The sequence below is a fragment of the Chlamydotis macqueenii genome, chromosome Z (genome assembly GCF_036417535.1).
Source record: "Chlamydotis macqueenii isolate bChlMac1 chromosome Z, bChlMac1.mat, whole genome shotgun sequence".
Classification (NCBI taxonomy): domain Eukaryota; kingdom Metazoa; phylum Chordata; class Aves; order Otidiformes; family Otididae; genus Chlamydotis; species Chlamydotis macqueenii.
Window position 1 is genome coordinate 1,501,013 of NC_141593.1, and position 27,982 is coordinate 1,528,994.

Sequence of the window (27,982 nt, forward strand, 5' to 3'; positions counted from 1 at the left end):
CTGGATGCGCTTCTTCTTCTTCGTGACAGATGCCTGAGCCGATGCCGACGTCCGAATCTTAGGGTTGTTTGGTTTTGTTTTTTTTTTTTTAATTTTTTTTTTTTTTTTTAAGATACATCATTTCGGCTTTTTTATTTCTGCCTCTCGCTTTCTCCCCCGCGTCCCATCACTCCCCCCCTTCCCTCTACCCCCCGTCCCCCCCCTCACCCCCCCGCTCCTCCAGCAGCGCCGGGTTGATGGGAGCAGCGGCCCCGCGGAGGCCGAGGATCCCGGGCGGCTCCCGCCGCGCTCCGCAGCCGCGCACAGCGGCGCGGCGCCGGCCGGCTCCCCCCGCTTCCCCCGGCGCCATGCCCCGCGGACTGTAGACGGCCTTTTTTAATTTTTTATTTTTTTTTTCTTTTTTGGGCAAAACCAGAGCGAGCCGCGCCTCTTTTTTTTTTTTTTTTAAATTTTCCCCTCCCTCTTTAATTTTTCTTTTTTTTTTTTTTTTTGCGGGGGGAGGAGGGGGTGTTGGCAGCGGGCAGAGGCGCGGGCCGGCGCAGCCCCTCCGCGGGAGGCGGCGGGACCCGCGGTCCCAGCGCGGAGACTGGCGCATGCCACAGCCCGCCTCGGCCCCGCCGCCGCCGCTGCCCTCCGCCGCCCTCCTCCTCCGCCGCCGCCGCGTCTCGGTTCCCGGCCCCTTCATGCGCGGCGGACGACATGCCCGTTTTGTAGCCGGGGGCCTCTCCTCACGTCCCGCATGTTCAGGACCAAACGCTCGGTGCTCGTCCGGCGGCTTTGGCGGAGCCGTGCGCCCGGCGGCGGCGGCGGGGAGGAGGAGGAGGAGGAGGAGGCGGCGGCGGCGGCCCAGGCCCCGGCGCGTCTCGGCGGCGGGGGGCGCGGGTGTTGCCCGGGCAAAACGAGCGGCGGGCGAGCGGCGGGAGAGGCGGAACTGAAGGCGCTGACCCAGGCCGTGCTGAAGCGGCTGAAGGAGCGGCAGCTGGAGGGGCTGCTGCACGCCGTGGAGTCCCGCGGCGGGGCCCGCACGCCCTGCCTGCTGCTGCCCGCCAAGGCCGACAGCCGGCTGGGCCAGCACCGCTACCCGCTGCCCGTCCTGCTCTGCAAAGTGTTCCGCTGGCCCGACCTCCGCCACTCCTCCGAAGTGAAGCGCTTGTGCGGCTGCGAGTCCTACGGCAAGGCGCACCCCGAGCTGGTCTGCTGCAACCCGCACCACCTCAGCCGGCTCTGCGAGCTAGGTAGGCGCGGGGCGTGGGGTGCGGGGCGGGGAGGGGGGGGGGGAACACGACACGGACGCGCGTGGGGCACCGACACGCAGGCCCCCGGCCCACCCGACGACCCTCTCCCCATCGCAGTGCTTTATACTTATTTTTTTTTTTTTTTTTTTTTTTTTTTTTTGGAATCATCGATTTGGGGGGACGGGACGGGACGGGACGGGACGGGACGCCCCCGCGGTGCCCGGGGGCGCAGGGGGGGGATCAGGGCCCGGCTGGCGCGGCCGGTGCCGGCGCTGCCGCCGCTCCGCCGAGCCGGGGAGGCCCCGCGCAGACGGCCCGAGCCGCAGATAGGAGGGCGGCTGGCGCCAGACGGCCCCTTTTGTTTATCTGACAGCTAAATATCAAGGCAATCACCGCCTCGCTGCCCTGCCTCCAACCCCCAGAGCTAAGACAAACAGTTTTGCTAAAAGAATGCCACTGTTATCATAAGTTCCTATCTTCCCTTTTTTTTTTTTTTTTTCCCCTCCTCTTTCTCATGGCTCTGCCTTTATTTTCTCTCTACTTTTCTAATTCCAGAGTCTCCCCCTCCACCCTACTCCAGATATCCAATGGATTTTCTCAAACCAACTGGTAAGTGGACTTTTTTTTTTTTTTTTCAATGCAGACTGCAGATTTTTTTAAATTCCCTTTTTATATATATATATTTTTTTAACACTCTCCTGCCTTTACCATGCATTTCTTTGGACTGCTTGCCTGCATCTTCTGATCCCCCTGGAAAAAAAACCTAACATATAATTTATCCAAGACACCCCCCCCCCCGCACAAAGCAGGGATTTAAATCCCTGGCAGGGAGTCGAGGAGGGGTTGCAGGCCTTGGCTGCTTAAGCCGCTTGGAAAAAAAGTGACTTCCAGCCGTGGGCTCCAGTTGGATACGGCGGTGCTGGGGTGAATTTGTCGGGATTTAGGTTGGGATGCTGCACAGCTCTGGCTAGCATCTCCCTGATGGCTGGGAATCCCGGTGAGACGTGACAAATGGTGTTGGTAGAAATCTCTCTGGGCTTTCAAGGAGCCTAATCCTGCCTTGTCAGGTTGAAAAAAACGAGGTAAAGGGGCTTGAAAAGTTTTTTTTTTCCTTTTTTTTTTTTTTTTCCTCCCTAGCACCGCTCTGTGTGCCTGTTGCTCGTAATTGAATGTCAGGGTGCCAGGGGAGAAGCCCATTCCAGGCTGGCACCAGCTCTCTTGCGGTTGTCTGCGTAAACTCCCGCTTGGCAGCGAGCGCGCCGGGTCTCAGATAAACCGGGCTGGGAGGAGGAGGAGAAGGGGGGGAGCGCTGGCTGGAGCGCGCTGGTCTCTGTGGTCCTGTGGTGGTGCAGGGAAGCAAAGATTGGCCTGAACGCGAAATATCAGGTCTTTTTATTTTGGCCAAAAGAGCGGTTTCTTTAGAATTGCTGCTCTTCAGGACGAAAGGAAACCGTCGAGTTGAGGTTGCGCCGGATGCGCAGGGTCCCATCCTGCCCACTCCTCCCTCGGAGGCTGGACTGTTGCTTTTCCCCTCTGCAGACTCTTGGGAAACGCTAGTAACTCTCCTTACGCTGCCTGAGAACGCGCGAAGATGTTTAGCAAACAGTTGGGTTGCAAAGAATGAAATATTTTGCCTCAGTGTGAAAAAACAGGAGATAAAGGCTGATGAATGAACGCGGGATATGGGGAGTAGGTTCAGCATCCCAGCACGTGCCGGGATGCAGGCTTGTTCCGTAAGATGCTCTGAGGGTCTGCTTGGGTCGCCAAGTTTTGGGGTTTCGGGTGCGACAGGCGAAGTTTATATTTCTGCCTTTATCGCCTTGGTCTCTACCCAACGGCCATGCCAGCATGGGGCGCAGGGGGGTTCGGAGCTGCAGGGTTTGAGCTTACTGTCAGTTTCCCGCAAGGATGCTGGGATAAATCCATTTGCAGGGTTTGAAGGTGCGATCTCCCTCCGCCGGCCCTCATTTTCAGCTAGCCGAGTGATGTATTTATTCATTAGCAAGTGTTGACATAAGGTAGCAAAATGTGTGTAAACAGAAAAGCCGCAGAGCATGAATGTGCCATTTCGAAAGGAAAAGTTATTCCTATCGGCCAATAGGAAGTGATTAACGCTGCCCATCGGAAACGCAGAAACAACTGGGTTACTTACCAAAAAGTCCTCTTTTTTTTTTTCTTTTTTTTTTTTTTCCTTTTTTAAAAGAAAAAATCCCTTTGGCAGCTGAACCCTTGACTGAACGGGGCCGCAACAGGCACCAGCGGAGCCTGGGAGTCTGTTGTTGCAGGTGGGTTTTGCAGGTTCAGGGTTTCTCGGTGTTTCCTCTGCGGAGGGACCGAGGGTTTCCGTCTCAGCATCAGTGCCATCTACTGTGGTGGTTTCCCGGCTGGAAGTTGAGGATTGCTCCCTGTGGGCTGGTTGGATGGGAGAGGGCCAGGGTGGTGAGGCACTGTCCCAGGTTGCCCAGAGAGGTGGTGGATGCCCCATCCCTGGAAACATTCCAGGCCAGGTTGGCCGGGGCTCTGAGCAACCTGATCTGGTTGGAGATGTCCCTGCTCCTTGCAGGGGGGTTGGACTGGGTGGCCTTGAAAGGTCCCTTCCAACCCAAACCGTTTCGTGATTCTAGGATTTGATGATGATGGGAAGGCGTGAAGTCTTTTGCCTGGCTGGTGCACATGAGCTGTCTTCTTCTCTGGGATCTTGGGTGGGAGCGATCCGTCCATTTGCACTTGGGCAGCTGCATCTGCCAGTGTGCATCCAGCAGGAAAGTTCTGCTTTTCCATCTAGCGTGTCAGTGGTAGTGAAAATATTTATGTATTTAGGGCTGTGTCTTGTAAGTGCTTTGTATGGACAGGCAGGAATGTGTGGACCAGGATGGGCTCCAGCAGCGGTTGCCAGTGCCCGTGACATTAGAATCACGGAATGGTTTGGGTGGGAAGAGACCGTTAAAGCCCATCCAGTCCGACCCCCCTGCAAGGAGCAGGGACATCTCCAACCAGATCAGGTTGCTCAGAGCCCCGGCCAGCCTGGCCTGGAATGTTTCCAGGGATGGGGCATCCACCGCCTCTCTGGGCAACCGGGGCCAGTACTTCACCATGTTCAGTGTAAATAATTTCTTCCTCATGTCCAGTCTGAATTTGATTCTTTATTTTTTGGAGGTAATGGAGATTGGGACAGCCTGTGCCGCTGGCTGGAGGAAAGCAGGGATGGACAGGGCGCGGGGCGGGGGGGGCTCTGCTGCAGGCAGTGAAACCCCATGTCAGTCTGTGTGTTGGTAAGATAGATCTGGTGTTCGTGTGCTCACTGTAGGGTGGAAAGGTCTGCCCCTGACTGCCAGGTTACCTGCAGGAAAGCTGGGCTCAGCATCCCAAATATCCCTGCAGGAGCTGCCCCTTGCAGCTGTGTTGGAAGTGAGGTGGGTTGGAAGCCCCCAAATTCAAGCATGTATTTTGACCTGTCGTTAAGTGGGACAAGGAGCTGCAAGTGGCTGTGTCATCATGCTCTGGGGTGGCTGGTCATGGTGGTGCTGGAGTACAAGAGTGCAGGAAACCCACTGCGATGTCGCTGCAGAGCCGAATGCCCGCCGGCGGTACCAACTTTCCGGAGAGTTGGAGGTTCGGCAGCTTGCAGGAACTGTTCGGAACCTTGCAAGGTTGGGCGGGTGGCCACCAGGAATGATTGTATGTCTCTGTGATGGTTTTGTAGTGTGGAGAGGCAGTTTTGGGAGGAGACTCACATGCCATTGGCTTGATCCTGCTTCTGGTCTGGCGACCTCTTGGTGCTGAAAGTCAAAGGAGCCTGAGTAGCCCCTACTAGCTAGAGCCCTTGGCGGACCTGTGGGTGATGGGAAGAGTGCAAGGATGAATCCAGCCATGCATAGGGCAGAGAGCCCAGGAGAGTCCCGCTTTTGGGCTTATCCCACACCTGGCCATCACCCTTGGTCTAGAGTTGAGGTGTGTCAGCTCTGTCTCCTCTAAAGAGCCCTCAGAAGGTCGTTCACTGGTGAAGAGCACTGGCTGTTGGATGCTGGGACGCGGGAAGAGAGCTGACAGTTGTAAAGAAGCCCACTCTTGGGCTTTCCTTTGGTGGATACTGCGGCTCAGGGAGTGGCCCAGGTGATGAGGGAGGCTCTGAATCCATCCTCCTTTGCAGCCTCCGTGCAGAAATGCCAAGTGGATTTGGGGTCAAACTGGACCAGCATTGCTGTAACACCAGGCTCGCTCCGTTGCTAGGGTTATGCAGTTTATGTTGGGATAGGATGCTCTCCTGCAAGTAGAGGACCTGGTCATGTGTGATCCCTAGAGTGGGACAACATGGAAAGGACAAATTATGTCCTTTATCCCACAGGGACTCATCCGGGAGCTGTAACCTGGGGCAGACGGAGCCCAGCGCGGGGCAGGGTGGCCCAGCCTGCGTTCAGAAAGCGTCCGTAGCCCAAGCAGTTGAAGCCATCTCAGGGAATGGGTGTGGGGACTCTTCTGTCTGGATTAGAAAGGGTTAAAAAAAAAGGGCAAAAAACCCAAACCCTGTTTCTTTAAAGCGTAGAGAGCAGGACAAGGCGTTTAGGGAGCGTATCGCATACAGTATTTCACAAGTAAGTCTATTTCCTGTCGCCCCTATTGTTTTTTGTTTGATTAAGTGTATCCTGTTAAACTGTATATTCCTGTTAGGGCTCCTACTTTGCTCTGATAAAGCGAGGTTACGCAGGCAAGAGTTTTATTTTTCACTAGGATTTCAGGGATGAAATCTGGAAAAATGACTTTTACCAGTAGGGAGAAAGCGATCTCGTCTCTCCTGGTGGTGGCCTTTGCTTTTAGGTAGAGCAAAATGATGTCGTTAGGGAGCCCAAATCGGATGACACCCAAAGTCCTCGTCAGCCTGCTGAAGACCAGAAGGTTGCATGAACTTCACGGGTCTTCTCAGGCATGGAGCATCCTTGAGCTCATCTTCCCCATGGTAGTGACCAAAAAGCTGGACCCTGTAGGACCAGGGTGTTGGTGTTGGCTCTTCTCACCTGGAGAAGCAGGCTTTGGGTGGCCAAGTCCAAACCTTGAGCTCAAACACCTCCATGCTTGAGGAGAAACCTCGTAACAGGGTGGCTGATCTTACCCTGCCCTTTCCCATCGGTGTTGTGTGGAGGAGTAGATCCAGTTGCCCCCCTGTCCCAGGAGGTGACAGCGGGGTGCAAGCTCTGCCAGCAGCTGGCGGTGACAAAAATTGACCGTTTGCCGCAAAAGGGCGGCGATGAGACGTTTCCCTTTCGGTTCCCGTTTCGGTGAGTTACAGGTGTTGAGTAAATTGGGTGCGTAAAGCCACGATTTAAGCATTTTTGGGAGCTCGCTTACATCAGAGCGAGCAGAACCTTGATCTCGTTACCCGGTGACTTGGACGGAGAGGTGGTAGCCAGTCTGTAATTTTCGCAGGTCTGTAATCAGCGTTGGCTGGTGATGAAGCGCAGCGCGCAGCCTTGATTGAGGCGGTGAGTTAGGGTGGATGCTTCTTGATGAACTACCGTCTCTGCGCGGACAATTAGCGGTTGCTTCCTGCTAAAACCTTTGGAATGCGTGTTCTGCTCGCGGCAATGCTGGGAGCCTGTGAAGAACCACATATATACTGATCTTTTTTCTTTTTCTTCTTCTTTTCCTCTGCTCCAGCAGATTGTCCAGAGTCTGTGCCTTCCTCCACTGAAACAGGGGGAACTAATTGTCTAGCCCCTGGGGGGCTTTCAGGTAAGCCATCTCTTGTTGCCCTTGATTTTGACTGTGGGTTGCGTTGGCTGAGGGTCCCGGTGGAAGGTGAAGCGATGCCGAGGAGTTTTGGGCATGCGAATCGTTGAGAAAGATGTGCTCGAAGAGGGAATTGGGTTTCGTTTCAGTAGCAGCTGCAGACCTCTCATGCAGAGGATGTGTTGAAATCCCAGGTGAGGTTCTCCATCCCCAAAAGCCCGTATTTTCTTTCAATTCCAGTGTTATGTTCCGTTAATTTTTGGAGTAAGGCAGGAAGAGGCGTGTTGGGGAAGGCAAAGTGATCTTGGCTGCCCGTTTGTTCGGATATATGGATTATTGGAGCAGCTGTGGTTGCGCATCACAGGAGGATTTGGCGTCAAGTTCTCCTTGACTTGGTGGTGGTACCTTCTGTCTCTGGGACAAGAGCCATGCTTGGGCTTTGCTCCTGGTAGAATCATAGAATGGATTGGGTTGAAAGGGACCCTCAAGGGTCATCCAGTCCAACCCCCCTGCAAGGAGCAGGGACATCTCCAACCGGATCAGGTTGCTCAGAGCCCCGTCGAAACTGGCCTTGAAATGGCCAAGGTCACCTACTCTGATGGTGACTCTACCAGAAATGGTAGGGTCACCATCATCCCACATCTCATCTGGTGGTGCCCGGGGAGGAAAGGTGACCCCGTTTTTTGCCAGAGACGTTGCAGAGGGAGTTGGACTTGGTGATCCTCATGGGTCCCTTCCAACTTGAGATGTTCTCAAAACATCCTCGTTTTCCCGTTTCCATCTCCTTTAGCCTCTGGGTGCCATTACAGGATGGGGGTTGGAGGATGGTTTCACCACCCCTCTTGGGGTTTTTGTGGAGTCCTGGAATGGTTTAGGTTGGAAGGGACCTTTCAAGGTCATCTAGTCCAACTCCCAACACCTTTTCCAAGGTGTGATGTCTCCAGCGCTACATCTCCCACCCTGGACTGGCCAGCTCTGTGGCTGGACTCGGTCTCTTCTGGAATTAAAGTGTCCAAAACCATGTATCTGCTCAACGGTGCTTCCCTTGGTTGGGATGTCTCCCTGATTGACGGTTTATCCGTCTCCCTGAAACTGGAATTTCAGAAACAGGTTGGCGGGGCGGCCGCGTGCGCGCGCACGCCTGTGCCACTGCCTCTCTCCAGGAATTGCGTTCCGTGTGGATGTCTTTAAGTGAGCCGTGTTTGTTTTTCTTTGGGTGTAATATATACCCTGCCTGCTCTTTGAGAGGAGAGCATATTGTTTGTTCAAAGGCCCTAATGAGAATTAATCAAACGGAGGGGGAGAGGGAACAGAGAAACTTGTAGCTGCTTTTTTTTTTTTTTTTTAAATGCAGAAAATTGTTGGGTTTGTCTTTGGGTTTGTTTTTTTTTTTTTGCTATGGGAGCCTATAGCTTTAGGGAAGAAAAAAGGGAAAAAAAAAAGCTGTATAAAGAAAAAAGAAGCACAACAACACAATAAGGATGTTGTTAGATCTTTTTTTTAATTTTTTTTTTTTCCTTTTTCCTCCTGAAATACGCCCGTTGTGGAGGGGAGGAGAGAGTTCAGTTCCACAGGATACCACATGAAATAAGCAGAGGAAGTACTCGCTTTTTAAAAAGGGGGCTTTCTGTGAGGTTCAGCCCGGAGATAACATCTCGTCTGGCTGCTCTGCTCCCGAAGGGAAGGGAAGGCGGGCTGGCGGTGGGGGCTCGGGCTGCAGGAAATCACACGGCTCGTTCCCCGCTGCCTCCCGAAGGGCCGCGGGAAGGGGAGCCCCAGCTCCTCGGTAGAGCCTCCTCCCAAAAAAAATGGCACCTTCCCTCCCGAAATGCATTTTTAAAAATTATTCTGGTTTTTTTTTAATTATTATTTCATTGGATTTTTTTTTTCTCTTCCTTATCAAAGGTTTCCCCCCTCCAAAGCCTGGAAACAGAACCTTTTATGATCATTAACCGCTCTCTTTTTTTTTTTTTTTCCCTCCCCAAATGTAATTGTAGCCATTTAGTTTAATGAGGAGCTGATAGGAGAGTTGACTCATGAAGGGATACGGTTAGCTACCCCAAGCCCTGAGACAAAGCCGAATGCCTCCACATGAAAAGAGCATTTGTTTTGAATTTGCTCTGATTTACTGGCATCTCCCTTCCGCGGAGCAGGAGTGCAGCGCTGAAAATTCCCAACTGGAGGGACCCAGTGGAGAAAGGAAAATAAACGCACTTTGCAGCAGTCCTCCAAAGCTGGCTTTCACCTCCTTTTTTTTTCTACTCCCCCTGCGTATTAGAGTGTGTTTGAAGAGGGCTTTAATGAGGTACAGGCAGCGTACGTGGGGAGCACTTCGGCTCAGTCTCACCTACTTTGGGCAGATGGGGATGGGTTGATGCTGGGTGGAGAATCCGGCATCGCCTCCGGACCAGGGCTCTAGATGCTGGATTTGTGGTTCCTTGATGAGAGGACAGCTGTAAGAAAAGCAAAAAAAAAAAAAAAAAGAAACCAAACCCTAATTTTTGTTAGATTTGGAAGCTGGAGTGGGAGGTTGAGGAAGAGGTGATGGGTCCTTATAGCACTGTAGGCTTTGGCCACCAGCGGCAGGGCGGTGGACGCTGGTGTAGTAGTGGTGGTCAAAGTCGGTAGACCTGCCCTAAGGCCTGGAAGCTGGAAGGGCAGGGTTTAGTGAGGCAGATTGCTCTCCGCACTGAGAATTTGGGGATGGGGCCAGCCTGAGGTTCACGGCCGCTCTGGCACAGAAACTGCGTGGCGGGGGTTGAGAAGGGGATGGCAAGAGGAGCGTTGGGCGTCGAAGCAAGTGCCCTTGCAGCTCTCTGTGAGGAGCCTTTGATGACGAAGAGTCGCAGGTCCAGCCACCACTGAGGTCGCAGTCTCCTTCTGGAGGCTGAAGGCTGTTTCATTGATGGCTACCAGAGGCGCAGGAGGATGTGGGACGGGGAGCGGTGCGGCCGGGGGGGTGTACAGGGAGTGTTTCCCTCTTGCGATAACCCATCTCAGCTGCTCTTTCCCTCCCTCCGCTTTCTGTTCTCCTTCCTGGACCAGGAATACAGTATTGGGTAGTCCTTGGCGCCGTGCTGGTGTCCTCTTCTCGTCAGCCTCCGCTGTCTCATCCCCTTCTCCGGCTGATGCACCCCTCACTCCCCCAAGGCACTGGTTCTCACTTCCGTCTTCTTGCCTTTTGTTATTTTCTTAGATCTTTATTTTTATCGGTGGTCACGCTGTGGGTAGGTCAGGTCTTCTTGTGCACAGTGTCTCCCACTTGAGATGGTTGTTCTCAGGTACTACCAGGCCAGATCCTTTGTATCATTGGCACGGTTAAAGAGGAGAGCAAAAATAACGCCTTGGAGATAAAAATAATTTCCGTAAATAGAAGACAGAGGGTGGTTTTTCCTGTATTTTGAGCTGACTTGTTCCCAGCAGATGTGTTTGGTGATGACTCTTCTTTCAAACAAGCAAAGCCCTGCTTGGACAGCCTGGAGGTGGCTGACCGATGGTCTGGTGGCATCTGATGGGTTGGAGTTGAATGCTTGTACAACCCATGGAGGAGCTCTGCTTGGAGGGTGGGAGTGAGCTGATGGTGGTGTTGGTGCTGGGTCTCCATGGGATGCTCTCCACTCACCCACGGACATCTCCCTCTTGACCCGTGTGTGGCATGGGGCTGGTGGCTCTTGGCTGATGGAAGGTTGTGGTGCCTGTGGCAGGCAAGAAGGTGCCTCGCCTGCAGGACAGATGGATGGTGCTGGGTCTGTGGGCAAAGCGAAGCTCTCCAAGAGGCCCAGAGCTGGCCGTCACAGGAGGAAAGTGAGGTGAGCTGGCTTGCGTCCTCGCCACCTCTGCTGCTTTTTAATTTATAGAGGTTATTCGTAAAATAGCAGACCCAAGAGTTTATCCCGATTTCAGCCCAGTCCTGTTGGCTTGCCCTGACTCTGGAAGTCTCCTGGAGCCAGTGGAGATGGAGTGACAATGCTTGGTGGATGCTGGACCAAGGATCTGCAAGGCTTGAGGCCAGGAGACCCGCAAGGCTCTTCTGGAGCGAGCGCAGCCTCAGTTTCTTCCTCCCAACTCCTCTGTCCCAAAAAGATAGGAAAAGACCTCCGGAGGCTGGAGAAGCATCAACATCACTCCCTGCCCCAGCTCTCCTCGCGGTGGCACCTCGTCTGGTGCTCGGCTGAGTGACATTTCATTCCCAAATCGCACGGAGGCCGGGAATGTTTCACTATGCCTCTGATCCCCGCTGGTATCTGCTCGCTGGGGAATGGTCGCCCCCAAAGCCGCTCCCCATGGCTTCCCCCCCACCCCACGTCAACCCCGCGTGTTTTCCACGGCAGAGCCCTGCCTGAGTTTTCCCGTTCCCCCCACCCCCCCCGTACAGTTTATAACCTCCTGCGAAATGCCTTTATTTACAAATTGGCATCCTATTATAATCTGAAATTGAGACATCTTCCTGTGGAACTGGGATTGTATATTTGTCCCAGGGATAAACAATTGCTTGGGAATTTTTCCTTTTTTTTTTTTTTTTTTTTTTCCCAAAGTCCCTTATTCTTCGTTTATTTTTGAGCCTACGTCCTTTTGATATTATTTTAATTCGCTTTGAGCGTCGCAGGACGTTGCACCCTTTGCTTCCCAGCCTCGTCGGAGATGTGAACGCCCCCACCCTCCCCTGCTTACCTAAAAAGCACCGTCCCTCCTGGAAAGGACAAGGTTATCAGGGGTTAACGCAGAGATGACAGCACTGGAGCCTCTGGAGCAGAGCAGGCTGCCTGCCAGACTAGGAGCCTCCCCGCTCGCCTCGCACATCATCTGACCGCGGCGCTTGGCACCGACCCCGGGACTCTTGGCTTGGCTGCCCGCTCCGGCTGCTCCGGCTCCTTCGCCCCCTGGGTTTTTTTTTTTTTTTCTCTTTTTTTTTTTTTAAGGGGGATCTCGCCCCGTGGGGACCCCCCCCCCAGGACATTGCTGGGATGCTGGGGGCATCCTCCTCCTGGCTGATCAGAATTCCCCCAAAGCCAAGAGGACCCATTTACCAATTACATTTTGAACCTTTTAGACACTCTTCCAGGATGAGTTCAAAAAAAAAAAAAGATGGCAGAGATGCTCCCTCCATTAAACACCAAGCGTTTTGATCCATCCCTGTACAGCTCCATTCAATCCTGGATGGATTTTCCCACCTGAACAGTGCCGTCAGAGCAGCTGGAAGAAGACCCCACCACCAGCGAGTCCGTCATGGTCGAGGTCATGATGGGAACTTCTCGGGATTGATCCTGCAACCTGGCATTTTTTTAGGGCGGAAGGAGGACAAAAAGGTGAATTTTGGAAGTTGGAGTGCCAGGGAGGGATTCAGACGGTGCTCGGCTCCCAAAAGATGTCCCGATGAGCGGCGGCAACTTGATCGGTTGGGGACATTTAAAACCCGATGGGACAAAAACACTCGTAGAGGAGCAGCCCCCGGGGGCTGGCAGGGATGCGGGCGGCATCGTTTCCATCCCCACTGTCTGCCAACGGGTATCGCTTACGTGAGAGGAACCAGTAACATTAACCACTCGCGTTTCCCCGCCGCCACCATGGGGGGGGGGGGATGCCTATTTCCAACCGCAGCGGCCAAGACCGTGAATCTCAACGCTGGGTTAAAATGGGAGACACCCCATTTTTAGGCTGTGCGGGGGGAAAAAACGGGGTGTAGGGAGCCCCCCAGACCCTAAGGAGGTGCTGTAGGAGGGCGATGGGTGCGGACTGGGGTACAGCGTCGGGTGGGTGCCGGCCCCATCGCTGTCCCCAGTCGGCTTGAATGACCCACGCCGCAGCCTGGCCGCCTGCCTACTGTCACAAAGGAGCTTCCTTCCCAGTTTATTTTCAGCGCCGAGATATTATTAACTGCTCCGGCACGGTCTCCGTTCTAACCACCCTCGCCATTTTTTTTTTTTTTTGCCTAAATCGCTTTGTTTTCACCCCCTTGTCGGCACGCCGAGGCTGTCAGCCTGGCTGCGGTGCCGCCAGGGTACCGGCTGCGTCACGGCTGCTCTTGAGGAACGGGAGGGCACGCGTGGCCCGATCCCGCGTGGGACTGAGGTCGGGGAAGGGAAGGAGCTTGGCGTCTCGCAGGATTTCCGCCCGCTGGCTTTGGATTAGCCCCTTGCTTTGGTTTTTTTTTTTTTAAATTTTTAACTACTTCTTTTAAGAAAAGCAACATCTTGGGTGTTGCCAACTCCCTCTTTCTCTGCAGTTTATTTTGGTTTATTTTGTTCGATTTTTAAATTATTTCTCTTCTCTTCTCGTTTTCTCTTCTCCTCCTCTTCTCCTTCTCTCCTCCTCTTCTCTTCTCCTCCCCTTCTCTTCTCCTTCTCTTCTCCTTCTCTTCTCCTTCTCTTCTCCTTCTCTTCTCCTTCTCTTCTCCTTCTCTTCTCCTTCTCTTCTCCTTCTCTTCTCCTTCTCTTCTCCTTCTCTTCTCCTTCTCTTCTCCTTCTCTTCTCCTTCTCTTCTCCTTCTCTTCTCTTCTCTTCTCTTCTCTTCTCTTCTCTTCTCTTCTCTTCTCTTCTCTTCTCTTCTCTTCTCTTCTCTTCTCTTCTCTTCTCTTCTCTTCTCTTCTCTTCTCTTCTCTTCTCTTCTCTTCTCTTCTCTTCTCTTCTCCTCTCTTCTCCTCTTTTTACTTTTTAATGCAAGAAAAGAGCTTTTTTTGGGCTAGTCTTGCAGGGATTTTCCATCCCCACCCAAGGAAGACTCGGGGCTCGCATCCCCCATGCTTGGACCTGCGGTTGGAGCCACCCTTGCCGGCTTCTCTTTGCTGATGAGCTCAAGCCGTTGGGTCCAAAAAGCTTTTTTTTTCCGGGGGATTTTGTGCTATTGGGGATGTGACGTGGTGTTTGCTAACAGCCAGCCCTTCTCTCCCCTTTCTTTTTTTATTTTCTTTTTTATTTTACCCTTGTTTTTTTTTTTTCCCCTCCCCTCTTTCGGGTAGCCATTTAAATGCATGATGATAACTTTCACCCTGTTAATTAACAGGAAACATTGGGACAAGACAGGAAATTACATCAGTCTTTTATGAGGAAAGAGCCAAGAAAAAAAAAATACAAGAAAACATAGTTATTAGTGAAAGGAAAGAAAGTGCCAGAGGAGGAGGAGAAAGAAAAGGAGAGAAAAGGAGAAAAAAAACCCATTCACGGGCCCCGTTTTTCTGAGGGAGGTTGCTCCAGTACTTTTATTTTTATTATGTTGAAAAATATTTGACTAGCAGGGTCACCTTTGCTTGAGCGCGACGCTCCAGCTTCCCAAGGAATCTTTTTTTTTTTTTCATGCCTTTTCTCAGCTTCCTTCCCCAAACTGTGAGGCCTAGGAAGCTCTTGGCCGGGAGACTAATTTTGGTTTGGCTGCTCAGCCCTTCAAATTGGTCCCCACCCAGTGTCATTATCTTGGTTTTAACTTGCAAGGGGAAAAAAAAAAAAATAACCACCCTGTAAGAGCTGGCTCAGCCCTTCTCTACCCTTTTAACCTCGCTGCATAAAAAACCTCCCGGCTTCAGCTCCCCGGTTGGGTTGTGCCAGCCATGCCGAAGCACCATGGGGTGGTTGTGGGAGGTTCTGGTGATGCTCTTGGTGATGATCCTCCATGTGCAATGGTGAATATCCGTCTCTGCGGTCCTTCCTCATCCTCCCTCAGGGATTAAGATGTCTGTTGGGGTGGTTGCAGGGGGTTGCGTTGATGCTTTTGGTGATGCTCCTCCAATGTGTGATGGCGGGTGGGTACCTGACTCGGTGGCCTTTCTTCATCTTCCGTTGGGCGTGTAGAGGCCTCATAGGGTGGTTGCAGGAGGTCGCAGTGATGCTCTTGGTGATGTTCCTCCATGTGCAGTGGCAGGTACCCGGCTCTGGTGTCCTTCCTCATCCGTCCTTGGGGATGAAGTAGGATGCCTCGTGGGGCGCTGGGTTTTGGTGAGCCATTTTTGGGATGAAGTCCTGGCTCCAGTGGGCTTTCCCTGAATACCTGAGCGGGTGGAAAGGCAGATTTCTCCCTTAAATGAATAACTCAGAACCACTCTGGTTGTTAAGCCTTCAGAGCGTCGTTGCAAACGCGTTCGTGTGTGTAATAAGTGAGGCTATGGATGATTGTTTTTGTATATATATAGTTCGAACATGTATAGGTTATGTGGTGGATATATATGTAGGTTGAATATGTTCGGTATATCGATTATATATTGGATATATTCTATATTTATTGGATTATATATAGCATACATATGGGTTTAATATAGTCAATATATTAATTATATGTTCATTATATTGACTATCGAATATAATGAGTATTTAACATGTTCAATATATTCAACCTATATATATATAGGTTAAAAGATACATCTATATAAGTTGGATAGATTTTATCGTGGAGCCACCAGCACTGCATCGGTAAGGGCTGGCTTTGCATCGGACAAAGTCAGGTGTCGGGAAGGTGAGGAAAGTTCAGGCGTCCTCTGCTTTCGCAACCGGTGAAGTTGGCTCCGGATCGGGTGATTTTGGGTGATGGACGCCGGCGGGTTGAGTTTAACAGATGCTAAAAATTGCTGGGCTGGAGGGGTCGTGTGTCTGCGTGCGTGTTGCTGTTCAAGGTGAGGTTTTGAGTGGAAAAGCAGGGAAAATAGCGAAATAGTTGAAACAGTGAGACGGGGGGCTGCTGGCCCGCGCGGGATGGCTGCCGATGACCCCGTGGCTGGGCTCCGGCGGCACCTTCTTGGGCAGAGCCAACGGAGTAAATACCTCCATAAAATCATCCTTCAAGCAGGGATCAAATAGCCGGAGTTTTATTTGGAAAAGGAGCCGGGAGCCTGAAGTTACATCACTGCGTTTGAACTGATGAATTCATTTTCTTTGGAAGCCCGGCTGAGACTTTTTAGCTCATTATGAGGAACAAACCCATAAATCTTCCTACGCGGAGGCCTGTAGTTTTCCTGTTCTTTGTCACAGCCGAGCATGGAAAATGTCTCCTGGGTGTCAAGAGCACGAAGCCCTGACACACCTGAGGTGTTGCGCCGGCGTTGTTTTCTGGAGGAGATGGTGTGGTGCTGAGTTTGCTGAGCACCGGTGTCAAACCCCAAATCCCCTGAGCTTTACCCCCGTGAGAGGATGCTGCTGGGTCTTGGTGGTGCCCAGATCCCCTGGGCTTTTCCCCCAAGGAGAGATGCTGCTGGGTCTCAGTGATGCCACCATGCCTGGGACACGGCGCCGCCGTGCCACTGAAAGCGGGGTAGGATGAGAGCAAGGAGCTTTTTAATTTTTTTTTTTTTTTTTTTTTTTCCCAATCCATGTGATGGCGGCCTGCCCCGTTTTGTAGCCGGGGGCAAACCTCTGCCGGCCTCCGTCTGCGAAAAGGGGGGTGCCAGCTCCTCCAGAGCGCCGGGAGGGTTAATTACTTAATGAACGTAATATTCGCTGTAATTGCTCAGCGTTATTAATCCAGAGCAAAGCGAGAGGCGGGGAGGGGAGGGGTTGTGTGCGTGGCCAGGCTTGCGAACTCCATCGCAGCGCCGTCCGTCCCTCCGTCCCGTGCCCGGGCAGGGGCTGATCCCGTCCGTCCGTGCGTCCCTGGGCGGCGGTGGCCCTGCCCGGACGCCAGCGCTCTTGGCCGCCTGCTCTTCGGAACGGGCGTGATTAGATTACGAGGGCAGACAGAAGTAATGATTAACTTTTTCAGTCTGCGTGCTGTCTCCAGTCTGGCGCGGGGTGTTTTTTTTCCCCCCCCTTAAGCAGGCCCTGGCCTCGCGTCGACAGGGTATTAGGTTGTAAAGAAAGCCAGGAGGAATGAAGGCAAGGGAGGGAGTGGGGAGGCGGGGGGAGAGGCCTTTTCCATCAGATCCGGGGCTGGAATTTATTGGCAGGAATGCAGTAAATGCTCCAAATGCCAGCCCAGCTAAACAGTTTTCATAATTGTTACGGAGCGGGGCACGGCAGGCGTGAAAAGGACTTTTGTTCCAGCCCTGCTTTTCCAATGGTTTTACATCCCGGGAAGGGATGCTGCTCTGGGAAAGGGAGCTGGGGGGGTGGGGTTTTTTTTTGAGGAAGGGGAGTTAACACATATTTAGGTCTGTTTTCAGTCTTTTGGAAGAATTCTAGGTCAGTGTGCTGCCGGGAGAGGCTTTTTCATTCTTTTTTTTTTTTCGATGCTGCGTGTGCGTGTGGAATGCGGGGCGGGGGGCGAGGGGGGAGATAAAAAAAAATCCTCACACACATCTGGGTATTGGGTATCCGTTTGGAAATCCTAGACTGCTCTGCTTCGGTTTTCACTGAGGTCTTTACAAGGGTTTTTACGTGTAACCTGCATAGCTGCGTGTTGTCGGCGCAGAGCTGCGGCTTTCCCGGGGGCCGCATCCCTGCCCTCCCCGGGGCGTCGCCGGGTACCGGGTGACCCCTCAGACCCTCGTGACGGTGGAGCTTTATTTTTAACGGTGAAAGTGGTTTTGAGATCGTCATTCTCTAAAAGCGAGCTCGGTGGCTGCGTTGAGGGCGTGGGGGGGCTGTGACCCCGGGGCTGGCGTGGCCTGGTGGCCTCTGGTGGCTTTGGCATCCACGTCAGGGGTTTATCCGGCGCTGGAAGGGCAGGATGCTGTCATGGGAGCCTCCAGCACAACCCAAGCCGGGAGAGATGTTCTGGCAAGCTCATCCTCTGGTCTGATTTGCATCGTCGTAGGTCAGGAGCCCTTTGTGTGCTGGTGTCTGCTTCTCAGAAGGTTTCTGGTTGAGATCTGGGTTGGGTGTGGGTGGAGAAGAGGTGCGTCTTGGTAGCTGCTGAGGATGAAGCATGGAGGTGTTGGCTCATCTCCGGGAGCTGGGGCGGGTGTACCAGTCCCCAGTCGTTTGGTGGTTGCATGGCAGTGTCTCATGAACGTTGGCTTGGGCTTCCTGTGCTCTCCAGAGGAGCCTCTTGGCCGGTTGTCGTTAAAACACCATTATTCCAGGTTGCCATCAAGGCAGGGGGGGAGGTTGGAGCATCCTGCAGCAACCTCCTGAGCCTGCAAGTCCTCCCAGGGCGTCCCCACCAGCGCAGGAGAACATCGGTGCAGCAAAAGCAGGATTTCTGGAGATTTTCCTTATGGACCTCCCTCTCCTTGTGCCTGTCCGGGTGGCATGGAGGTCTTAAAAACCCCGTGGATGTCGGCAGAAGCCCCTCTGGAAGGGTCTCCCCTCTTGAAGCATCCCCACCCACCGGGTTGGAGCCTGGGGAAGGGATTCCCATCCTACATCTTTTTTTTTTGGAAAGGAGGGAGAAGTTTTCCCACACCTTCCAGGGGTGCAGGAGGAGAGGCAGATAAAGAAGGCTCTTTAAATTAAAACTTCAAAAATAATTAGGCTGCCTGTATACTAAACAACAGCAAAGAGGCCCATTTACTGTAAATATTATGAATGGATTTGGCTGGCTTCTTCGTCCCCACCCTTCCTCTAAGGCTTTTCTCCGAGCCGAGCCGAAACGCGGCCTTCAGACAGCGCTGCGCTCTGTAATTTGCATGGCTGATGAGGCCCAGAGCCTGGTGGGGAGGAAACTGGAGTCAGCTGGCTCCTCTCTAACCGCTGGAGACAGGCAGACAGGCATTTTTGGTGTGTGCCTGCATATTTTTATTTTTTTTTTTTCCCCTCTTGTAGCTGCGGCCTTGCTCGGGCTTTTAAAGAAAACGGGCACAAAAAAGGGGTTCTTCTCCTCTGGAGTCGTTTTTAACCGTGGTAATTGATTAATCACCGTAATTAGACAGTAGCAGTGACTAATCGGATGTTTATGAATCAAATTTCTGGTTTGGTGGACTCTGTGAGCTCAGCAGTTTCACTTTGGTTCTTTCTGTGCTGTCCGCCCCTCCGCCCCGCTGCTCCGTCGGCGCAGGGGACACCGGGGAGCTGGGCTTCCTCTACAGCTTCGTATTGATCACCCACGGTTAATTAACCTGCAGAGGTCAGGGCTGGGTTCCAGGTGGGGGGAAGGTTGACTGGAGGTGCCTCCACGTTGGGGTGGGAACCTTGGGGGCTGTCCTCAGGGATCAGTCACCTCTGCTCATGAGGTCCAACCTGACCTCGTTTTTGTCCCCATTTCACAAGAAGTTTTCCGAGCCGTGGTGAAGGTGATGGAAATTCTTGGCTGGGTCAGGAGGGGACCGAGCAGAGCCCTCCCAAGTGTGTAGGTCGCTGCTCACATGAATCTGAACCAACGCCCTAGCTACAAATGTTGGGAGGTCCCCAACTCAGCCATTCCCCTGATGGCTTCTCCCATTTTTTTTTCTCTGTGTCCACATTGGACTCACAAAGTTTAAAATCCGTTGACAACTTCTGGATACCAGCCCTCAGAAAACTTCATCGGACCAAAGTCTTGAGGTGAAACTCAGGTGGACATTTATTTTCAAGCAAGGCTGACTTATTTTTCTAGGAGCCATTTAAGTGATTGGGTGGACAACTTGCTAATAAGTTAAAGAAGTAATCTTAAGGCTCTTTAGCCTGCATGACTGCTGTATATGTTGAGTAATAAGAGCTGCCTAATTAGACCTAGACACAAATTTATGGTCTAGCCTGTCAATCCGCGGATTAAGGCCTCCGTAAGTACCTACTGACACGATGGGCTGTAATGGCTCCTAAAGAGATGTTATGGTCTACCGTGTCAATAATCCACAGATTAAGAGCTCCCTAAGCATGTGTTGACGTGACCCAACTGTCCCAACTCTTTTCGGGGGCTCTTGCGTTGGCGCGGTGGAAGGACCCCGCGGGCCACCTTGGGCGGTGGCGTCCCCGCAGTAGGTTAGGGTTTATTTTCTCTGCAAACAACGGGAGCTTGACGCATGACGCATGACCGTCCTCTGAATTGGCCTTTCAGAAGCCATCCCAGCCCATCAGGAGCAGGGTGGGGGTGAGGAAGCTGACGCTGTCTGGCCCTTGTGTGCAGGGAGATATAAAAGGTTTGGGGCAAACATGGCCGTGGGTGGTGTCTCCAGGCTGCCCACAAACGCCGTTGAAGGCACAAAGACCCTTTTCTACAGCAGGATATATCCTTTAACTTGGATTTTTTTTTTTTTCCCTTTTGCAAAGCATACCTGGAAATCTGGCTTTGAAGGATTTCTCTGGGGGTTTTTTTTTTGTTTTGTTTGTTCCCCCGCCCAAGTAGCCTGTAAATTACCCGAGAGACTGGAAGGGAGGTGAAATTTCCCTTTTTCAATGCCTGTTTCTCCTTGCTTTGATGAGCTGTGTGGGTTGCACGTCATGCTCGTTGTTCTTCTCGCCTTGATGCTTGTTCGCTTTTCCAGCACGAGCTCAGGGCTGTGCTTTTTTTTTTTTTCCTGGGATCCTGCAAAACCAGCACTTGCCATAACCCGAAGGGCAAAACTGCAGCTCGAGGGCCCTGAGGACCCTCAAGAAGAGCGTGGAGCAATCCATAGAAAGCCAAAATGAGCCACTCCTGGCGTTTTCTAGAGTGTTATTTACTCGGAAGAAGGGGAAGCGGTCATCGATTAATTGCAGAAAATATATTTGCGTTGTGCTTGCGGTGATGGATGCCATGAATTTGTACGTGAACCCTGAGAGCCTTGCATCATTTCAGGAAAAGTTAATGGCGTGGGTGGGCAGAGACCTGCCGGCACCGGCCGTCCTTCCTCTGGGCTTTGTGTCTCCATCTCTTCCATCTCGGCGAGAGAAGATGGGGGACACAGCTCTGTCCTGGGCTCGCAAATACCGCTTAAGGTCAGCCAAGGGAGATTACCGGGCGCGAGACACGCTGAGCTTGGTCTCAGCCTTGGCCCCGGCCAGACGATACGTTGTGCTGACACCAGTCCAGCCAATTTTTTTTTTTTTTTAAAGCACGGATGCCCTCGGCATGCGCTGACGGATAAAGGCCCATAGGTTCATCTGCTCATCGTCAGTGCCTGTATCTCCTGTTTTTCCGCTGAAAGCTGCCTCCTGGGAAACCAGGCAGGGATCTCACCACCCCTCCGGGTCTTCTTGCTGCCCCAGGAGCTCACATTTGAGTCGTGGTCTTTTTAGGAAAGGTCCGTAAGACCAGGCTCCTTTTGGTGCTATGATTTCTTGGTGGTCCTCTACATCAATTTATCTGTCGCCTTCACCCATTCGTCTTGGGTTATCGATCGTGCGTGCAGTGTCGCCTCTGCAGGTGGCCCAGCTGAAGGTACCGCAACCTGATGTGGTTGGAGATGTCCCTGCTCCTTGCAGGGTTGTTGGACCAGATGGCCTTGAAAGGTCCCTTCCCACCCAAACCATTCCACGATTCTGTGGAAATGAGAAGACTTGTTTTAGCAGTTCAAGGTAGATGATGCCATGCTATTGGGTCAGGGTTGATGTTTGGTGGGAAATGGTTGGACTTTATGATCTTGGAGGTCTTTTCCAGCCTTGAAGATTCTGTGATTCTATGATTGAATCCAGCCTCTGGGATCCCTGAGAAGTGAGAGAGAGGAGGGCATGTGATGGTGAGAAGCTTAGGAAGAACATCAGAAGGTGCTTTGGGTCAAAGCTGCTCTTAAAAAATACATATATATATATATATTTAAAAGTATAAATATGTAGTTTGAAACACTTACAGTTGGATAATTTAATTTGCATCTAATCCTAGTATCGAGAAAAGAGCCAATTACAGGCATTCAAAACCCTAATCAGGAGCGCGGTTGTGTTCCCGTTTTCAGGGAAGAGTTGTCATTATCGCAAATACCGGTGACAATTTGGATTGCTCTTGATCAGATGGGAGTAGTCCCGGCGGGTGAGATAGCTCGGTGTGTGTGCGAAACTTGTTGTTTTCTTTAGAGGTCGGTTGATTACAGGAAAACCTTTAGTTATGTCAAAACAAAACAAGGCAAAACAAAAGATCCCCAGCCCACCTCCCCTCTATGTTCGTGAACTTGGCACTGGGACAAGGCTGAGGTCCGGACGCCGGCCAGGAGCTGCGCTGCTTTTGTTTGTTTGTTTGTTTTTTTGTTTGGTTGGTTGTGGGTTTTTTTAAAAAAATCAAGTTTTGCTGAAATGTTTTGAACGAGAAGAACTTTTTCTTCCCAAACTCCTGATAAAACTGCCAGAGCTCGGAAAGAAAAAGTACAGATGATGTGGTTTCATCATCTTAAAGGTCTTCATGTGCCGAGGAGAAAAGCTACACCAGAAGTTCTCTGCCGCTTCCAAATGATGTGAGATGAGAGTCCTTCCGGGGAGAGCCAAGTGTGGGGCCGTTCTTGATAAATTTGAGTGTTGCCATGGTGTGGATCTCCCGTACCCATCTTCATCTGGACCTTCTTGGTCTCAGCAGCTTTTAATTTTGGGGGTTATTGCTCTGGTGGCCCATTCTCCAAGATGTCTGCATGACTGTGGCATTTTCTGCAGCATCCCTGCCTGGCATGGGATGATGCTCCAAGCCCACGGGCAGTGTGTGCACACCTGAAGCTAGAAAAATCCTGTCTCTGGCTTTTTATTGAGTAATTTTGGGCAAGACTTGGTGATCGAGGCAGGTGGTGGGAAACCTCAGAGCCTCTTGTTCTGGTTGGTGCGTTGGGAAGTGGTTGGGATGATGCTTTTGTGGAGCACACTCCCTCTCCAAGGGATGCGCTGGTGAAAGTCAGGGCCGCCCTTCGGGAGGGTGTAAAAAAATACGGAAAAAAATCAGTTTTCCAGTGGGAATGTCATATGGAATAATGTGGTTGTGCTGCAACGTCTGCATCTTCATCACCACCCACACCAAACTTCCAAACAAAATGTTCCCCCAAAGTCTTTGGAGTGTCCAACTCCCCTTCACTCCGAAAGGTGCTCCGCTTCGGGTGGCCGTTCTTCGTAGACCCAACTACAAGTGATCCGTATGAGTAATCCTCTACATTCCTGAGGGCAGACTCGGGGTTTCAGGGGTTTCTGGTTTATTTTTTCTTTTTTTTTTTTTTTCTCTCTCCCTCCCCCCCCCCCCCCCCCCCCCTTTACCCCCACAAAAAGCTTGCGCAATGTGCTGGGGGGAGCCTGACCCTAGGCAAACCACGGAAAACAAAAATAAACCCGTGACAGCAGCGAATGGAGGGATGCTTAATAACGAAATAATAGGGCGGATGTTTACAGCATGAAACATCATTGTTTGCTGGAAGATGGGAATGCTCCCAGTTTGCTGGGAGTTTTCCAGGCGTTTAGAAAAGGATGTGTTTGCTCCGAGGAGCTCGTGAAAATGATGCTTTTAACGCAAAACCAGAATCCCAGTGTGTTTCTCAGCCGTTGCTGGGCTGTCGCGCGCAAGGCCGCGTTGAGGGTTGATGGGGCTGCGAATTTCCCGGGATCTGGGTTTTTGCGTGCAGGCGGAGATGGGAGTCGGACGATGGGGTCCAGGTGAACTTGGCACAGTGTTTTGGGGCAAAATCCACCTATTTACTTCATTTTCCCAAATCCGTGGTCATTGCCACCAAAATGCCTTTTTGGAAAAAAAATCTGCATCCCAGTAGGAAGCATCTCTGCGTAATTTTTTCCTCCTCTCCTGCCTCCACTGCCCGAGTGATGCCGCTGGCTTTTCCCAGCCCTTTTCCCAGTGGATGCCAGAATCAGGGAGGTGGGTGGCAGCAGGATGGCTCTGCCGGGGTCCCGGCAACCCTGAAAAGCCGCTTTGGTAGCGGCTGGCAGGAGGGCCTGATCCTGTTTATCCGAGCTCAGCCCGTATATTCTCGTGGCTTTTTTGAGGAGACACCCAGTCAACAGCCGAAACCCGCAGACGGAAGAGGCTCTGGCATATTTATACTGTGTGCTGGCATTGGCTCCTTAAAAAAAGAAAATAAAAAAAAAATCCTGGATTACCTAAGACTTGTCCGTGAGGTCTGCTCACCCCATGTCATTGAAAAACCTAGTGGGATTCATTCATGAACTTCCAGCCCTCTATAAAGGTCTGTTCATTCATAGCCAAGGCAGTTTTCTTTTTCTTTTTTTTTTTTTTTTAGCTTTTTTATTTTTTCAGTTTTTTTTTAAATGCGCTGGCAACTAAATAACTCTCTGTAAGCAGCACTGAGCTGCTTGTTAAGTGGTCTTCACTAACGCAAGCACAACTATCAGGTGAAAAAGTCTTCTTTTTTTTTTTTTTCCCCCCTCCTGCCTCTTCCTGAAAGGGGTTGCTTTTATGTTCAAATAAATAAAATCCTATGGGAATTTCAGCAGGCTTCAATGGCTGTTGCTCCAGAATTCCCTCAGCTGCTATAAAAGAAAAAACCAAGAAGCTCTGAACATTGCTGGCAGGCAGTTGGCGGAGGTGGGGGCGATGGGTGGTTGAGACGGGGATGGGTCCAGGAGCATCACCCCCTGGATCCAAGAGCATCCCCCCAGATTCCTCTGTGTCCTGGACATTTCCTCCTCCCAATTCCTTTATCACCCCCTGGATCCAGAAGCATCCCCCCCACATTCCTCTATGTCCCGGACATTTCCTCCTCCAATTCCTTTATCTCCCAGGCAGGCGGTTGGGAAACGCCATTCCGGGGCTGTTTCTTGTCCCGCTGGCTGCATCCTTGCGTGGGGGGCACCCTGTTTGGGTTAGGGGAGGAGGTAACCCAAGCCCTGTCCCACCTCGGTCTCTCGAGCGGTGCCGAGTTTCAGCAAGGATGTAAGGTTATCCGCAACAAAGTCCAGGGAGGCACCGAGAAGGGGAGGTGGGAGGAGGGAGGAGGAACCGGGGTGCACCTCGATGAACACTGTCCTGGGGACCACCACCCCCCCCCCCCCCCACTGCCAGGACCCCTGCTCCCAGTTTTGGGGCGTAAACAGCCAGGCTCATTTTTGGGAGCCACCTCCAGCAACTGGAGAAATATTTTCCTCGCTGGCGTAGAAATGAGGAAATTAGGAGTGTATGGCTGGGTTTTTTGGTGGTTTTTTTTTTTTTCCTTTTTTTTTTTTTTTTTTTAAGCACTGTGCAGGGCTTGAAGCACAACTTGAGAGACGGGAGAAAAATGCCTGCGCTGGGGAAATGGGGCTTATTAATAGCAAAAAATAGAGAAAACCAGGCAGCCGGCGTGCCACTGCCGTTGCTCGTGCAGGGGGCGGATTGAGGGGCTGCTGAGGTGATGCAGGCAGAGATTTGGGGTGCTGGGTGCCCCGGCATCCCTGCTCCCATAGCTCTGCTCCCATAGTGCAGGGGATTAATTTGGTAGCGCTCACTACCTCGCATTCCCAGCTTGATTTTTATTTTTTCTTCATTTTTTTTTTTTTTTTTAAATACAATTATCGAGATGAATCGTTCCCAGGTCTTAACATGCCTGCCGAGGCTGGAAAGAATTACCTGCTGAGCAGCGCTGGGCTGCGGGGATTCCTCTGCCAGGAAAAAGGGCTTTTTCACGATTCTTAGCCCTCCCCCTTGCTGTTTCCTCCTGTGCCGTATCCTCACTGCTCGCACGGGGTAGCTACGGGCAAGGGACTCGAAAGAAAGGCTGCAAAAATGGATTTTGGGGTTTCTTGGAGCTTTTTTAGGCCATTTTTGGTAATGAGCATGATTTTTGGCCTCTACCCTTCTACCATCTGATGGCACTTCCCATGGGTTGGGCCTTCATCCAGTGTCTCCATCCTCTCCATCACCCAGGCTCTGCCTACGGGCCGGTCTTGTCCCCTCCAGTCCCATGGGGTGACCTTCAATGTGCTTCTCTTAGCAGCACCTCTTTTTTTTTTTGGCATCTGTGCGCAGTGTATAGTTGTTTATGGAAATGAATCCATGGTCTGAGGGGTGTGCAGATAAGAGGTTTTAGGTGTTTGGTCTTGCTGGGTGCAGCTGGCTGGAGCATCTCGTCTCTCGTGTTGGCACTGAAGGTGGTCCTCGTGATGGTTTGGGTGAGGGATGGCTGCGTTGCGGGTGCTGCTGGTAGATCTTAAGCTACTTCTGAAGGTGGACTTGGGGATTTAGGACCCATGATTCCAACCAGAGCTAGACACTGAAGCAGCCGGGGAATCCGCTAAACCTGGATCAACTTAAACGATCTTAACAGTAGCCTTAACACATGGCTTTTGGAAATGGTTGGTGTGCTATGGGCGTCGGTGTGTCTTCATCATGAAGAGAGCAAGGACCTGCCAGCATTGTGTCACTTTTGGGTCGTATTGTCCCCCCTGGTGCTCAGTTTCACCTTTTCTTCCTTTTTTTCACTTGTTCTGTAGATTCCCAAGTTCTTCAGGATCCGGGGGATCGGTCACACTGGTGCGTGGTGGCATACTGGGAAGAGAAAACGCGTGTGGGTCGGCTGTACTCTGTCCAAGAGCCCTCCCTGGATATCTTCTATGATCTACCTCAGGGGAATGGTTTCTGCCTCGGACAGCTCAACTCTGACAACAAAAGCCAACTGGTGCAGAAGGTCCGCAGCAAGATCGGCTACGGCATCCAGCTCACCAAGGAAGTGGACGGCGTGTGGGTGTACAACCGCAGCAGTTACCCCATCTTCATCAAGTCGGCCACACTGGACAACCCCGACTCCAGGACGTTGCTGGTTCACAAAGTGTTTCCGGGTTTTTCCATCAAGGCTTTTGACTACGAGAAGGCCTACAGCTTGCAGAGACCCAACGACCACGAGTTCATGCAGCAGCCGTGGACTGGATTTACTGTTCAGATCAGCTTTGTGAAAGGCTGGGGCCAGTGCTACACGAGACAGTTTATCAGCAGTTGCCCGTGCTGGTTGGAGGTTATTTTTAATAACCGATGACTCGAGACGGAGTGGACTCCTGACATTTATACTACTTTGCTGCTATTGTTTCCTTCTGAGTGCTTGCTTTTCATGCAGACTTCTTGTTTTTGTTTTTGTTTTGTTTGTTTGTTTGTGTGTGTGTCCCCCCTCCCCGTTTTGAGAAATAGCTTATGGAAAGATTTTTTTTTTTTTTTGCCTTGGGTATTTTGATAAATATATCTATTTTTTAAAAGTGTGAATGACCAATAACTCAGAAGGGCAAGAGAAGGGTGCAAGGGGGATGGATTGCATACGATAATTATTTCACGCCTCTGAAAGGATTGTCCTATGTGATCAACGGACTCAGAAGCCACTGGCTGTATGACACAGCTCCTTCTCTTGGATAAAACAACGAGATACCTGCATTTTTTCATGCTCCGCCTTCCCCTTGCTGCCAGCCATCCCCGGTGATGCCGACACCGAGACCCCTTCCCCGGCGGTGCTAGCCCCGCGTTGCCACCGAAGGATGGTGCAGAACCTTCCCGATCAGGTCTTTACCCACCCTTTTAATTTTTTATTTTATTTTTCTTGTTGTTGGGTTCATGTCTTGTCACTGTGTTCATCCTTCCACTGCTTCCCACCCCCCCCCCTTCCCACCCCCCACCCCATGGTCATGGATTAGTGCAAGGGGAGAAAACAACAGCGGAGAAACCTCACGCGTGGCCCGTGCTTTATAATTTGAGCTGAGACGTGAAGCAACAGAAGCCTAAGCTTAAAAAAACAAACAAAAAAAACAAAAAAACAACCCAACAAATGAAAACCAGATGGGAAAACAAAATAAAAAGTGTTTGTGATAGTTGGTCTGTCGTAACCTGCTTCGATCAGGTTATCCCGGTACCATCCTATCTGGAAATGCAGTTGTGCTTTCATTTCTTCTTGAATTCATACACAAGTATGATACTTTTACACTGTTCTTAGCTCAATGAGCATGTTTAGACCTTAACATAAGCTATTTTTCTAAATATAAAGGTTTAAATGAACAAGAGAGCATTCTCCTTGGAACTTTAGCGTTGTAGTGCTTTGGGAATAAAAACACACACAAAAAAAAAGGACTCCTTAAAAAAACTCTTGAGATTTATTAAAGAAAAAAATGTATTTTATGTTATATATAAATATATTATTACTTGTAAATATAAAGACGTTTTATAAGCATCATTATTTATGTATTGTGCAATGTGTATAAACGAGAAAAAAATAAGAAAGATGCACTTTGCTTTAATATAAATGCAAATAACAAATGCCAAATTAAAAAAAAAAAAAAAAAGAACACGAGATGATTGGTGTTTTTTTCTATGGGTGTTATCATCCAGATGAATGTTTTTTTCTAAAGGAGTTTATGTTGCAGTAAAAAATAAAAACCTACACTTGA

General features: G+C 51.2%; 1 protein-coding gene across 4 annotated transcripts; it reads left to right on the forward strand.

The window, feature by feature from the left end:
- Nucleotides 1-214: 214 nt before the first annotated feature.
- On the forward strand, nucleotides 215-27,982 carry SMAD7 (SMAD family member 7). Of its 4 annotated transcripts, none has more exons than XM_086771033.1 (5): nucleotides 215-710; nucleotides 821-1,235; nucleotides 1,791-1,844; nucleotides 6,888-6,962; nucleotides 26,054-27,982. In XM_086771033.1, the coding sequence occupies exons 1-5, from the start codon at nucleotides 594-596 to the stop codon at nucleotides 26,590-26,592; spliced, it is 1,200 nt and encodes a 399-aa protein (XP_086627159.1). In that variant the 5' UTR covers nucleotides 215-593; the 3' UTR covers nucleotides 26,593-27,982. The 4 variants fall into 4 exon arrangements, with proteins under 4 accessions (XP_086627159.1, XP_086627160.1, XP_086627161.1 ...); XM_086771034.1 differs by having other exon boundaries at nucleotides 6,891-6,962; XM_086771035.1 differs by having other exon boundaries at nucleotides 574-1,235.